At 33.7% G+C, this 16005-nt stretch overlaps 1 protein-coding gene across 1 annotated transcript in view; it reads left to right on the top strand.

Moving 5' to 3' along the window:
• Nucleotides 1-6759, top strand: part of MS3_00002905 (uncharacterized protein) — a 29504-nt gene extending 22745 nt beyond the window's left edge. Inside the window, exons 9-11 of the mRNA XM_051210560.1 lie at nt 953-1039; nt 3240-3393; nt 6606-6759. Of these exons, the coding sequence (XP_051070567.1) occupies nt 953-1039; nt 3240-3393; nt 6606-6660 (296 nt within the window). The 3' untranslated portion in view covers nt 6661-6759. The remainder of the gene's footprint in view (nt 1-952; nt 1040-3239; nt 3394-6605) is intronic.
• The last annotated feature ends 9246 nt before the right edge of the window (nt 6760-16005 follow it).

Genomic DNA, 16005 nt, shown 5'->3' with positions numbered 1-16005 from the left:
GAGTCATGAGTCGATATAAGCTAGACCACCATTGAAAACCTGGAAACACTGGACGGTTTTTTCGTCCTAGTGTGGGACTTCTCGGCAGTGCACATCCGCGACCCTGCACACGGGATTCTAACCCCAGTGTTTCCAGCTTTTCAGTGGTGATCTGACTCAGATTGACTTGTGATTTTAACAATGAAAATAATGCAATCTCTGTAAATCTGTAAATCCCCGTAGTAATAACAACAACGTGCTAATTTGTGACTAGCTTCAAGATGTAACTCCTGGAGTTCTAGTGAGAGTCCGTGACCAGTGGAGTTCAATCCATGTCAAGCAATGGATAAAGGGGTGTGCAAGATTATCGGTTGATTGAAGTTAGACATTACCAGTGTTGGATACAGATTCAGTGGTCTAGAGGTTAAGGATTCGCACGCAAAATCGAATGTATTGAGTTCGAGTCCCGTGTGCTGATTCGTGGATGCGTACCGCTGAGGGGTCACATACTAAAACCGAATTGCCGTCCAGAGCTTTAAGTTTTTTAATCGTGGTCTAACTTAGATTGAATCGTATTTTCAACTGTGAAAATATACATTTAGCCTCTACTTTATTTGCAATTCATTACAACCAGTTACTTCTTTTATACTTCACTCATAATACATACTCGAACCTTACTGATTTATTCCAATCGTGTGTGTCTGTACACAGGCTAGTTATAGATAAACGAGAAAAGCGAATAAAACACCAAGAACAAATGTTATTGATGAAATAGTAAGGTGGGAAGCATTATTGAAAACTTTGAATAAATTTCTCAACAAAAGTTATTATGAGTTTTTAAATTAAACGGTTATACGCGAACAGTAAGCAAACATTTCTACTATTTGAATACTATTGAAAATTCTACATCCTGAACACTAACCTAAGCAAAAATAATGCGTAACCACTGTTTTTCCTATTCGTTTTACTCAAGTACCCAAGGGTCTTGTGTACAGTCGTATACAAATACCTACATCCATGGTAAAATCTGGCACGTTAGTTGAACTTATGCCAACAAAAGGTAAGCAAAGAAAATATTGTGTTTATATATATATATATATATATATATATATATATATATATATATATATATATATATATATATATATATATATTGGTAGATTTCGTCTATTCAAACTAAAGTTGCTCAACAGAATACAAACAAACTCTGAAATGATGTAATTACAATTCCAGATTGAATTTTATTTATTTTAATAGGTCGGTGTAGTGATGTGAGCTGCATTTCAGTATCCGCTCTAGAAATCATGGTTTAAGTTTAAGAACATTAAACTAAACAAAAGACACTGTACAAAACATGAAAATCTATGAATAAAAAATATTAATGGGTGTGCATGCTGTTGTCGACAGCTTACTGATGAAACTCATGATTTCCATTATATTTCGTATTTCAAAAGGATTGGATGATGACTTTCTAGTGGAATGAACTGTTCATCCAAGTATGTTAGATATAGAAGTCTTAAGTTGAAGAGTTATGGTTAGGATCTAGAGTCAAGGCGCGCTAAAGCTGGGAGTAACAGGGTTAGGAGATACCTATTTAACTATCCTGCTCTTAATAGTTATCAGGTGGACAATTATTTTGACCTTAACATTTTTCACTAGAAGGTTTTTACATAATATCTTGTGAACACCTGATTTTCGTAAACAATTCATGGAAATATATCACTTCAAGTTTTTATATTAATTATTTTACCATGGACTACTAATTTAGCAATTATAATTAACTTTAAAAGTAGTTTTCCCCCTTGTAAAAAGTAGGTGCGTAGGTGTGATAATTCATGAAATCTTAATTTCTATCTAGCTTACATTGCATCAGTCCATTTGCACAGGCTTACACTAAGTCTAGTTCGCATATCATTACTACTGATATCATATATGTAACACTAGAATACTTTGATTAGTTTGCATTCACCATTTTGTTTGGTGTGCAAATCAAAAGTCTGTTAGTCTGAAAAGGTTTCTCAATATTCAACTGAGTGAATATTCAAATTCACATTTTATACTCATTACAGTATTCCGAACATAGCAATTGAAAATGATATTTCAACTACTCAACCTTCATTAAAACAAAACTCAACATACCACAATACATTTATTGGATAGACGTATCATTTCTCTTTGGTACACACGATTTCCAAAACGTCTGGAAAGATGGAAGAGATTTTTGAAGAAAAGCAGCATTTTATCATTAGAAATCCAAATGTATTCAGTATTTTCAGGAAGATTATCCAGTGATATTTTACTCATTCCAAAAAATTCTTTCCTTTATGATAGTGTTACTTTTTGGGTTTCGGCATAGTGCGTTCACCAGAGGGATACGCAGAAGAATTGCTGAAAATACATCAGCCTCTGCCAAGTCATAGTAAACGAAAACTCTCAATCAGCAAACCAGCAAGTCACCAAGAGCTATTATTTTAATGCGTATTACAACATGTAATCGGTGACCATAGTTACTTCATGAGACATCAAGCTGACTGCAAAGCAACATCCAGTCGACTTCATTGTCAACAACAGCAAAAAATTTCTTGCATTTCCTCTAAATTTAGTGTTGTAAGAAAACTTGTGCACTGTAGTCAAACACAGCTGATAGATAAATAAGAAGTTATGGGAAAAGAGTGCTGATACCATCAATGATTGGTTAACATAGTGCACTTCTTTGGTAATAAGTTCACGCAAGTTAAAAGAATTACGTAAATCTAAACACAACCTCAACCGCTTTATGCTTAGCTGAATTAATGCAGTAAATAAATGGTCATAAGCGTCGTTACAAGTTCACATTATTAGGTTTGGTCACAGTCTCTTGATGAGTTGAAAAACTAAATTAATATTACAATGAAATTATCGGCGAGACTACAATTAATGGACGAGCCTATCAGATTTAAGATAACAGGTCTTGAGTTTTGGCGCGAAATTCACTCACTCATCTGGCTAAACATCATTTCGACATTACGTGTTATGCAAATTCGTGACTAAAACACTGAACTTAATCCCTAACCCTAACGTTCGACTGTAAAACCTAATGCTAACTTCTCACACCAATATATAACCCTCATTTAACCCCAGTAAGTGGATGAACATTGTCATAGTCATCTTGGAGTTGCCCAAACATCGTTCATAAATTATAGTCTCACCAAATTTTCCTTTGTTATTTCCGAAATCACTTTTATTTCTGTTGTATAATGCTAATGTTTCATCCTATCCAGAATTTTGCTCGAACAAACCTACGCGCAAAAACTGTACTTCTGCTTCTACACCTCGCACAAGATGTTATTGGTGTGAATCTATCGGGCAATGTAGCAATGGCTATGACATCCACACAGGAATCTGGATGCAAAATGGTTGCCGAAACATACATAAGTAATCCTTTATTCTAGAATGTGTTCTATTATTATTGTAATTAAACAACTAGCAAAGAATTTAATTACTACATGTAATTAGTGATAACTACTAGCCCTAAGGTAATACATGCTATACATATTATATGCTAATAGCCTTTATTCTAACAGAAATCACTAGGCCTTGAGTAATTCTACGCCTGTTACGCCTCTCGAAGCTGTTGAGGGTCTCCAAATCATTCCCCAGAAAACGTTCGTCGGGGCCCAGAGAACGCTCGGAAACACCATCTAGTTAGCAATTGATGCAACCCAACTCCCCGAATTCGGGGAAATTCTGGGGAATTTACAGGTTGAGAAGCGTCTCAGAAACATCCAGAGAGCGGAAATCCACACGTCACATTTATGATTGGATATCTTTCTTTATTGCTGCTATGTTTATTATTGTCCAGCAGTGTTTAACATGCCCAAAGTTGTGTGTAACTATATAGATACATTCGAATCTCCATGCACAAACCAACTATGAAGCAAAGCTGTACCACGTTATATTAGCGTTTACTTGGAAGCAGGAGTGATCTGAAACAACACAACAGTCAGGACTAATATATGCCTCTGAAGTACTGGCGCAACAGATATATTTTTGAAAATCGAAAGACGCGGTTCGAGTAGACGAAAAGGGGAACTTATTACAAAAGTTTCTAAACATAAGTCTGCAGTTTCAACTTACGTAGGGCTTGCTTCTCTTCTTCCAGTACATTTGCTCTTTGCTGCCCTGCAATAAGAAAAACAGACTAACTTTAGTAACGCTACGTGTAATCATTTTTAACACTGTTACAAAGTGCTTTTTCCCTCGTGTGTCGTTTTTTTCGCCTAGATCCAACCTGGGGTTATTGGAAAAGGCTGGGAAGTTGGATCAAGCATCCATTTATCAGAATTCATAGGAGCGTGGGCCACTAATCAGGATTCCAAAAAACACTTTGTCCCTGGCTCCCCTTTCCAGTTGTCTCCGAATACTAATTATTCTTCTGATGTCGGCCTCCAATTTCAAGTGCGATGCGTTCTTTAGCCATCCACTTCTCCTTTACCCTTTTGCATTTCAAATAGTAGCTTGCCTTGTGGTGCAGCCTGTTGATTTAGGCTCCATTGAAATCTTTTCCTGGTACTAATAGCAGTGTGATGTCTCTGTGGTTCTCACACTTGTTCAGATATCTATTCTTTGGTACCTTGATGAGATATCCTCCTTCCTTTCGGCACATTTTCTTCCTCCTAAATCTTCCCGAATAGAATGTGAAACATCTTTGCAGTCACCTATATGTCCGACTTCAGTGCTTCAGCTGGTGCGTTGTCAAATCATGCTGTTTTACCACTCTTGATTTATCTGACGTCCATATAGATTCAAAGTGTTCTATCCATTTAATCCGACATTCTTATATTTCAACGATTGTTTAGCCGTGTTTGTTCTCGACTGGTCGCTCTGATTTACCATACATTCCTCCAAGCTTCTAAGTCGTATCGTATTTCTTTCTCCTCAGATTTTCACCACTATCATGGGTACGTCTTTCGTATATTTCTGCTCATCAGCTCCAATACACCACTTCACTGTCTTGTTCGCTTCTGTTTACTTGGTTTACGCCTTGGTTTTCTCTACACTAAGTCAACTGTTGTCAATTACAGTCTTTTGGTCCTCCGTTTCTTGAATCTTGCACAAAGTAACATCGACGGTCTATTTCTTTATGATGATGCTTTTTGGGGCCTCAGCACCCCCAAGAATGTTTAAGTTAGTGCTTTCTTGACCCCTTCACAGTTGTTCCCCCTAGTAGTTCCCTCCTCTTCGAGTAGATCTTGTAAGGCTTAGAACCCGTTGCTGAGATCAATCTTGAATTCATTGGGTTTGTCAGCATATTGAAGGAAGCTTGTACTAAACCTCTTTAATTCTGTTTCTCGAATCGTACATTCATTCTTTGCCTTCACTTTCATCGTGACCACAACCAGATAATTTTCGCTAAGCCTGGGGAATGTTTAACCAACTTCTCCTCGGTACTTAAACTCTAAATCCAATAACGTGCAGTGCAAACGCAAAGGCTAAGTGAATGAATTTATTTAACCCTAAAAATGAATTAAGCTGATATATGAACACGTTACTTTTGATAAGGTTTATTTACAGTCAGACTAACATTCAGGATTGTATGACTTGAACTGGATAGTATTTGGAATTATTTAACGAATAACATATTAAATGAATACGAATCGACATGCCAGACTGATGGATTTCCAACCGGACTAAAGTTCCCTCTTTTGATTGTCATATTGGCTTCTCTGGAAACCACAAGTGACTTCACACCTTATAGCGTCTAGCACTACGTCAACCAAGCATGGGTTATCCCAGCTTTCGGATAGACCAATTGGTTTGTTCTTCTTGAGTTATTTCTACATGTGACAACCATTTAATCTATTCTCTTATAACCTTGATCGTTCTTATGTGCTCATATATGTGTGTACCACTTACTCTATTTATCATGTCTTTAGCTCATTTTTCTGTCTGAATATAAATAGTGAACCATGCTTGTGAAAGGGAGTTAGAACGCTAGTACCATTTGCTTCTTATTTTAGTATATGCCTGAGTACATGAAATAAATATGTCCAGCTTAATCCGTATCTAGTTTTTTTTACCGCCGTAGCTTAAACGGGACAGTCCACGTGTGATATACGGAATTAAACGGAAGATTTATGTTCATGACATAAACAACCGTTCTCCCGAATTAGATTTAGATTTCGGACCAAAAATCACATTACATGAAATTACTTACATGTATATTCGTGCAAGCGATAAGCCGTAAACCGCTAACAAAATGACACAGTAGATGTTCTGTGAACACCACATCTTCGGATGTTAAACTAGGTTTTCTTTGAACCTCTTTAAAATACACACATACAAACGTAACGCACTTCATCATTCGCAGTACACTTTCAACCACATTGAATAATACTGCTCAAAAGATATCTGATAATTCACTTGGCTACCTGTTTATCTCTTTGCACAAGCCAACGTTGTAATAGTTTTATGACGAGACAATCAATCACAGTAATGAAACCTATGATTGACTTCAGGATAATAGATAATTAGTAATTTAGAATACTGAAATTCACCCGATTAACTACTGGATTTATCTTAATGTGCACGAGATAATTACCTATCTATTTGCCCACTTTGCTTATTATTTATGTTTCTTCCTCTAGCTTTAGAAAGAAAAAAGACGTTCCGATGGAATTGAATTTCTACCCTTCCAGTTAATGTAGTGCAATCACCTTGTAAATCCTACCTCTGTGCTTGTTACACTTATGTTTATAATTTCGACCCATTACTGATATCTAAAATTAAAATCATAACCAGTCTTGAATAATAATAATATTAATAACCACGAACTTATATTCTAATTATTACGCTTATTCAGCTTAGCGCAAAACGTACACCTAAATATGTATAGGAGTTGGAATACATGAATATACCAACTCTCCCTTTATCTATCTATCTATCTATCTATCTATCTATCTATCTATCTATCTATCTATCTATCTATCTATCTATCTATCTATCTATCTATCTATCTATCTATCTATCTATCTATCTATCTATCTATCTATCTATCTATCTATCTATCTATCTATCTATCTATCTATCTATCTATCTATCTATCTATCTATCTATCTATCTATCTATCTATCTATCTATCTATCTATCTATCTATCTATCTATCTATCTATCTATCTATCTATCTATCTATCTATCTATCTATCTATCTATCTATCTATCTATCTATCTATCTATCTATCTATCTATCTATCTATCTATCTATCTATCTATCTATCTATCTATCTATCTATCTATCTATCTATCTATCTATCTATCTATCTATCTATCTATCTATCTATCTATCTATCTATCTATCTATCTATCTATCTATCTATCTATCTATCTATCTATCTATCTATCTATCTATCTCTATCTATCTATCTATCTATCTATCTATCTATCTATCTATCTATCTATCTATCTATCTATCTATCTATCTATCTATCTATCTATCTATCTATCTATCTATCTATCTATCTATCTATCTATCTATCTATCTATCTATCTATCTATCTATCTATCTATCTATCTATCTATCTATCTATCTATCTATCTATCTATCTATCTATCTATCTATCTATCTATCTATCTATCTATCTATCTATCTATCTATCTATCTATCTATCTATCTATCTATCTATCTATCTATCTATCTATCTATCTATCTATCTATCTATCTATCTATCTATCTATCTATCTATCTATCTATCTATCTATCTATCTATCTATCTATCTATCTATCTATCTATCTATCTATCTATCTATCTATCTATCTATCTATCTATCTATCTATCTATCTATCTATCTATCTATCTATCTATCTATCTATCTATCTATCTATCTATCTATCTATCTATCTATCTATCTATCTATCTATCTATCTATCTATCTATCTATCTATCTATCTATCTATCTATCTATCTATCTATCTATCTATCTATCTATCTATCTATCTATCTATCTATCTATCTATCTATCTATCTATCTATCTATCTATCTATCTATCTATCTATCTATCTATCTATCTATCTATCTATCTATCTATCTATCTATCTATCTATCTATCTATCTATCTATCTATCTATCTATCTATCTATCTATCTATCTATCTATCTATCTATCTATCTATCTATCTATCTATCTATCTATCTATCTATCTATCTATCTATCTATCTATCTATCTATCTATCTATCTATCTATCTATCTATCTATCTATCTATCTATCTATCTATCTATCTATCTATCTATCTATCTATCTATCTATCTATCTATCTATCTATCTATCTATCTATCTATCTATCTATCTATCTATCTATCTATCTATCTATCTATCTATCTATCTATCTATCTATCTATCTATCTATCTATCTATCTATCTATCTATCTATCTATCTATCTATCTATCTATCTATCTATCTATCTATCTATCTATCTATCTATCTATCTATCTATCTATCTATCTATCTATCTATCTATCTATCTATCTATCTATCTATCTATCTATCTATCTATCTATCTATCTATCTATCTATCTATCTATCTATCTATCTATCTATCTATCTATCTATCTATCTATCTATCTATCTATCTATCTATCTATCTATCTATCTATCTATCTATCTATCTATCTATCTATCTATCTATCTATCTATCTATCTATCTATCTATCTATCTATCTATCTATCTATCTATCTATCTATCTATCTATCTATCTATCTATCTATCTATCTATCTATCTATCTATCTATCTATCTATCTATCTATCTATCTATCTATCTATCTATCTATCTATCTATCTATCTATCTATCTATCTATCTATCTATCTATCTATCTATCTATCTATCTATCTATCTATCTATCTATCTATCTATCTATCTATCTATCTATCTATCTATCTATCTATCTATCTATCTATCTATCTATCTATCTATCTATCTATCTATCTATCTATCTATCTATCTATCTATCTATCTATCTATCTATCTATCTATCTATCTATCTATCTATCTATCTATCTATCTATCTATCTATCTATCTATCTATCTATCTATCTATCTATCTATCTATCTATCTATCTATCTATCTATCTATCTATCTATCTATCTATCTATCTATCTATCTATCTATCTATCTATCTATCTATCTATCTATCTATCTATCTATCTATCTATCTATCTATCTATCTATCTATCTATCTATCTATCTATCTATCTATCTATCTATCTATCTATCTATCTATCTATCTATCTATCTATCTATCTATCTATCTATCTATCTATCTATCTATCTATCTATCTATCTATCTATCTATCTATCTATCTATCTATCTATCTATCTATCTATCTATCTATCTATCTATCTATCTATCTATCTATCTATCTATCTATCTATCTATCTATCTATCTATCTATCTATCTATCTATCTATCTATCTATCTATCTATCTATCTATCTATCTATCTATCTATCTATCTATCTATCTATCTATCTATCTATCTATCTATCTATCTATCTATCTATCTATCTATCTATCTATCTATCTATCTATCTATCTATCTATCTATCTATCTATCTATCTATCTATCTATCTATCTATCTATCTATCTATCTATCTATCTATCTATCTATCTATCTATCTATCTATCTATCTATCTATCTATCTATCTATCTATCTATCTATCTATCTATCTATCTATCTATCTATCTATCTATCTATCTATCTATCTATCTATCTATCTATCTATCTATCTATCTATCTATCTATCTATCTATCTATCTATCTATCTATCTATCTATCTATCTATCTATCTATCTATCTATCTATCTATCTATCTATCTATCTATCTATCTATCTATCTATCTATCTATCTATCTATCTATCTATCTATCTATCTATCTATCTATCTATCTATCTATCTATCTATCTATCTATCTATCTATCTATCTATCTATCTATCTATCTATCTATCTATCTATCTATCTATCTATCTATCTATCTATCTATCTATCTATCTATCTATCTATCTATCTATCTATCTATCTATCTATCTATCTATCTATCTATCTATCTATCTATCTATCTATCTATCTATCTATCTATCTATCTATCTATCTATCTATCTATCTATCTATCTATCTATCTATCTATCTATCTATCTATCTATCTATCTATATATATATATATATATATATATATATATATATATATATATATAGATATAGATATAGATATAGATATTTGTAACTTCGCAAAATCAAATAGTGAAGTTGTTTTATTCAGATTGGGGAAGACAAATATAAGTAACTTACAATAGTGGAACGTGATAATTCATGAAAATGATCTGCACATGACAAATAAAAGCATTACGATAAAGATGGTTTTGCTTACATGAACACATTTTGAAGGAGCACATGTGTTTAACATTCCATAATAAATTTACAACAACGAAGGATATTATCATCAAGCAATGTCAATTAACCCACAGTGTGAACGGTCTTAAGTAACATACAGTCAGCATTATTATGATAAATGTTGGAACACTGGTTTAGATGTTCCAAATGGTTCTGGGCAAGTTGGGAGAAACTTCCGTTTAACGGACTTCCATACCTAGCAGCAGTAGATCAACACCTCCCCAGATAGGAACCTAGGTAAGTGAATCGATTCTGAGGTAAATATTGGTAAATCGTAGTGAAATATTATCCTGTGTCCTCAAGAATGTGTCACGTTTCCTCTCGAAAGAGTCCTGAGACGTCGCTTAGACTATCTTAACCGATAAAGACTTCCAGAATTTTACTGCTCATAAAACGCGTGAGGTGTCTCTACAGTCCGTCCTTCAATGTTGACTCTAATTTTAAGGTTTCATCCCTAAGATATGTGTTGTGACTTGATGCCTAAACGTTTTGCCGATAAAATTTAAGACCACGACGACAGGATCACTTTTACTGAGAGGAATCAAGAATTCTTCGTTTGTAAATATGTGGTCTAATCGTGATGGCGTCTACTTCTTTCTCCATCGAAATACTAACCCCACATATTCGAGTAATACCAAATATCCAATTAAGTTTAAAAACTGAACTTCAGTAAAACCATTACCCCCAATGTTCATGTATTTATAGAAGTTGGCTTTATGAATAATAAATACGACAAGGATCAGAATGTGTGTCAGAGACGAATATGGTGGGATAATCTCTCCAGCATACGATCGTCGTACCTGGTGTCTGCAATAGGGTTCTTGTAGATGACTCCAACTAGATATCTCGAGATGTGAGAAACCCCATTGAGCGTCATGCGGTTTCATCAAGATTGATTAACTATTGAACGTATGCTTGTTACGCTAAGAAGGGCTATCTTGGGTACAGATTTGCACTGCTCTAACTCCTGCGTTTGTTAACCAGCTCTTCAGAACTTTCAAAAAGCCCAAAGTTATCTCAAGTGCTATAAATACGTTAGATTTTCTATGCATAAGCCAGAGCAAAATTCACAGAATAATCTAGTTATTTAATAAAAAATACATTATAATACGACAAATTCTATGAATACATGAACGTAGACACGACCGTTACTACATTGGTCGTTACATCAAGTTTACTTGGAAACTTTACGTTTATATCCACACGCATAAACTAGTCTTTCTTTCCATATTACACGCCTTTTTGATCGCATTAAAGTTATCGTGTAGTTGGCCTGAGGCTATTAGAAGAGCTTAAGAAACCAATTCAAGCGTTCAATTAGAAGATTTATCATTATTAACGCTGTCACGGAAGAAATGACCCTTATTGAAACTATACTGCCGGGTCGAGAATTTATTGAATAAGAAATGGTCAAGTAGGCCGTCGTCTATCATGGACTGTACAACTTTTACGTCATTGAGAAAACTACTAACGGCCGTTAGCTTAAGTGTTCACTGTGTCGATCTCCTCGTGAATTCGGTGTACCTTGCGCCGTCATCCGAATAGAGGAAGAAACCGCATTGAACCCATGTGAAGTTTCCTTGTTTAGATGATTTAGTTTCTGATACGTCAAGTCAGAGCTCAGGTCCGCATCTGAGAATCCTGTAGAGTTGAAAGTGAAGCTGTCATCGATGGTCGGAACATTTGAAAATACTCTTCTTTTAAAAGCTCAGAGGCAACATTGTCATTGTCAGTTGGGCTGTTAAGATCAAACAGCTTGTAAATTCTCATTTGTGCCTGACAAAGACAGGCTTCACGGCGGAATCGGCCTTCGGGATTTTAGGCAGATTTGCTGTCAACCTTTACTTGATACTAAAGCCTATCTTCTCTTATCGCCTCTTTGCATTGGTTGCTTGCTTGTTTGAAATGCCCATATATGCTGTCGTTACCAGTTAGCATGCACTCCACCTGGATGTAGTTTTCCTATATTGGCATTTGAACAGTAAGAATCTTGATGGCCATATGTTGCTTCGAATATTTGAGGACCGTCTGTGGGTGGGTGGGTTTTTAGCACGTGTCTTGTAAGGCTAACGTATCCAAAGGTTCGAAATTTCAACACCTGTTGTTAGTAAAATATATTGGCTCAGATTTTATGATAAAATTGTGGACTATGACGGCAAGATTGTAAAATTACTTTTTATTTCGTTAGTAGTACTGATCTAATAATAGACGTTACCTCAAAGTTGTAGATTTGTCATGATTTGACTACCTTAACTATAAGATCTTACATGGCAGTCACACCATTATCTACACTGACTCGTCCTATCGCGATCACCACCGACATATTATGGAGAACATATTTAGGCTGGAGAAAGAATAATATATTTGATATGAATCAAGGAGATAAGTTGCACAAGAATGACCACGTCTGCAAGGCTGAGCCATGCCATCCGGTGGATTGAATTATTATTCCTGCGTTCTCCACAGTTAAACTTATCCTCATGTCAACTGTTGAATATAAGTCTTTCAGTAATTATATGCTCGGTCTCAAAAGTCGTGTGGTTAAAGTCCAGTGCTGTCAAACTACTCCCCCACCCTAATTAATGTGAATTTTGTTCGGTACGAAGCCCAGTAGGATTGTCGCGCTCCGGAGGTTACCAAGAATAATAAGAATCCCCTAGGTATTGGAAAGATGAAAGAAAGCGGTTGCAGTCGATCGAGAAATACATGTAGTAATTCCAAAATGTTTGGTTTTATTCTCAACACGCAAAAAATGGAAATCTAAGTGATGAATATTTGGGTGTTGAATTAAGGGAGATCACAATAATTAAGAATGGTTCCGTGTAGAGATATTTTAATAAGTCTCAGTAAGCTGCGTAGTAATAGCCGTTGGTTAATATGTTGACTTATAGGTAGTACAAGTACTTTGTGCTTAACATTTAAAGAACAGTAATCATTGTAGAAATGTTAATGATGGTATTATTTTTGGTTTAAATCATAAAGTCAAATGACGTTTGTGCCGGTAAGCTGTCCGTATGAGTTGATTTTTAACTGTATCTGCATTATTAGGCTTACTGAAAGAACAACAGTATAATCTTGGAAATGTATTCCAACTAGTGTTCCAGTTAGTTCACTAAGTTTGATACGTTTTATTTAGTTATGGGACGATTTTGTCGACCTCATTATTACTCAACCGTGGTAGAATTTAGTAATACTACTAATACATATGAATGTTAATCGATAAATGTTTTAGTGCATGAAAAGTGATCACTGTGCGCATTTCGGACGGATAATTAAGAGCAATTCATTAAATATGAGTGCATTCATGAGAGGCATTCTCTAGACTCAGTGTTATTTATATTCATACCTACAGGCTGATTGTACATACAGATTAGTTGCAAGTAAGGAGTTAGGAATAAGTTAGAAAACGACTTATTTGAAATATAGTGATTAAGAATTGTTGAAATCGATAAAATCTATATGCCATAAACATAGGTGATGTGGTGTTGCCATATGACTTCTGCTGAATAAAATTTGAGTGACGCTCATGTGGTTATCAGAGAAAACGGAGGTTGTTACCAAGGGGAGTACAACTCCCAACTCATGTCTATGATAATGGCTTGAACCTCAGTCAGTGTTGGGGTAAATTCGACAGTGTTCTCAGTCTTCAGGAGATTCGCTCGACTGCTTATACTGATTATTTGCACTCATGATTGTGTCGTCAAACCTCTAATTAGACGGACAATGTTCTAAGATATTTACTGAATGGGAAACCAATAGAGAAATATAATATAATCAACTGTAGTGGATGGAGATAACGAGAAAACGACATTGGTGAATGATAATTACAAATCAACTTGTTGATCGATTTTGTCAATGGATTCATCAATTTTATCAATCGTAGTGGATGATTGTCAAGTCATGGTAATGTCTTATGACGATATCCTGAAAACATTATGTTTAACTAGTTATCGTGTTGATTGAGCATTAACCAGTTGAAAATAGGTTATGTTACTTTAGGTGATTCTGAAATAGCAGTAGTTTGTAGCGCTAACGAATCCTAGTTGCCTGATTATATTATAAGTTACAATTCAAAAATATCACTCTACATAGTGTTAACTTTAATTGTAGGCTCAGGAGTTTTGATTTTAAATGTTTGTTTGACCAACAACTACCTGATAGTTTAGTTATAATATTAGTGTGGTATGATAGTACCTAAACTCGGTGACTTTATTATCTAAACTATGTCCGTCTTTTTAGGCAACTAATATGATAGACCGATTCATAAACCTAAATATATATAGCAATAACGATTATGATGGGTTTAATGAAAAGAGTTAAAGACGACTTAAAAGAGTGTGAAATTTAAAAGACAGAAACATCTACGTATATGCGGTAATATCTTTTGCCGAATAACGAGATAAGAGTTTAATGAATTCATACGAATATAATTGTATATCCATACGACAGAATCACAGTCTAACACTATCAAAACACGTATAATCATATATGATGAAGAATTGTACTTCACATTTTACATACTATTTCGTACATTATGACTGAATGCTATCACTCACATACTTTCTGGCATTACTGGTTCGATTCGGACCTCAATGTAACGCTTTCAAGAAAATATCATATATGATGACGTAAATACTCTAAACTGAGTACACTATCTTAGAAACTACTCCGTAGATAAAATTTAGATGCCACAATTCATATTCTTTCTGGAATTACCTGTTTGATTTGGTGAGTCTGCCATAGTTTCCGGTCAGTACGTTTACCTGAAAACGCGTCCTTATGGTGACGTATATTCAATGATTTTTGTAAAGACAAAATAAAAACTGTATTTCCTCTCTAGTTTGTCACACTTTATATGTAACCACATTTTTATTCAGTATCTGTTGTTTTTCTGTATTACTTGTTAATAACGATGATAATTGTTTCGATGAATAATATACGTTTTTACTACCGCGTGGTTTAAAAATAAAAACTGCTATCTACTCCGTTTTTCTTCTGCTTTATTGACCACGGTTTTTGATTGAAGACTATAATGGTGTTATAACATTCCTTTAGCCCTTCCCAACACCACGTTGGAATTCTGGCACGGATTATTATATTATAATACTATTGGACGCAATCTTTCTCAATACGCCGTTGGTGCAGTTGCTTGCAGAGGAACCTTCGTTAATCGAGTGAACTTATTTGTGGTTGTTGTTCTCGCGAAGCAGCACACAAGTAACATTTATTCTATAGTAACTGTTATTGTCTGTTTGTATAATATACCATTTGTATCGTAACTATATTTTGTTACCCTTGGTTTTTACCCACAGGCAGACACCTTGGTTTTTTTACTATTAATTTTTTTGGTATATTATTATTAAACTAGTATATCGATATACCGTTTATAAGCTCCTTCTGTTGGGGACCACCACATCCTATATATTTTGGTCATGAAGTATCTCGTTGAAACCACATGCCGCTACATCCTAATTTTAACTAATGTTGGCTTTCATTTTAGAGATACATCACATACGTCAGTCATTTGTTCGTCTGATGCTGAATATCGAAAGTTGTATATTGCTTTGATACATAAGGCATTTTTTCTATATAAT

This window comes from Schistosoma haematobium, chromosome ZW, assembly GCF_000699445.3.
Source record: "Schistosoma haematobium chromosome ZW, whole genome shotgun sequence".
In the NCBI taxonomy this organism is placed as follows: Eukaryota; Metazoa; Platyhelminthes; class Trematoda; order Strigeidida; family Schistosomatidae; genus Schistosoma; species Schistosoma haematobium.
Note: the sequence above shows the minus strand (reverse complement) of the source record. Positions and strands in the feature narration are given on the sequence as shown.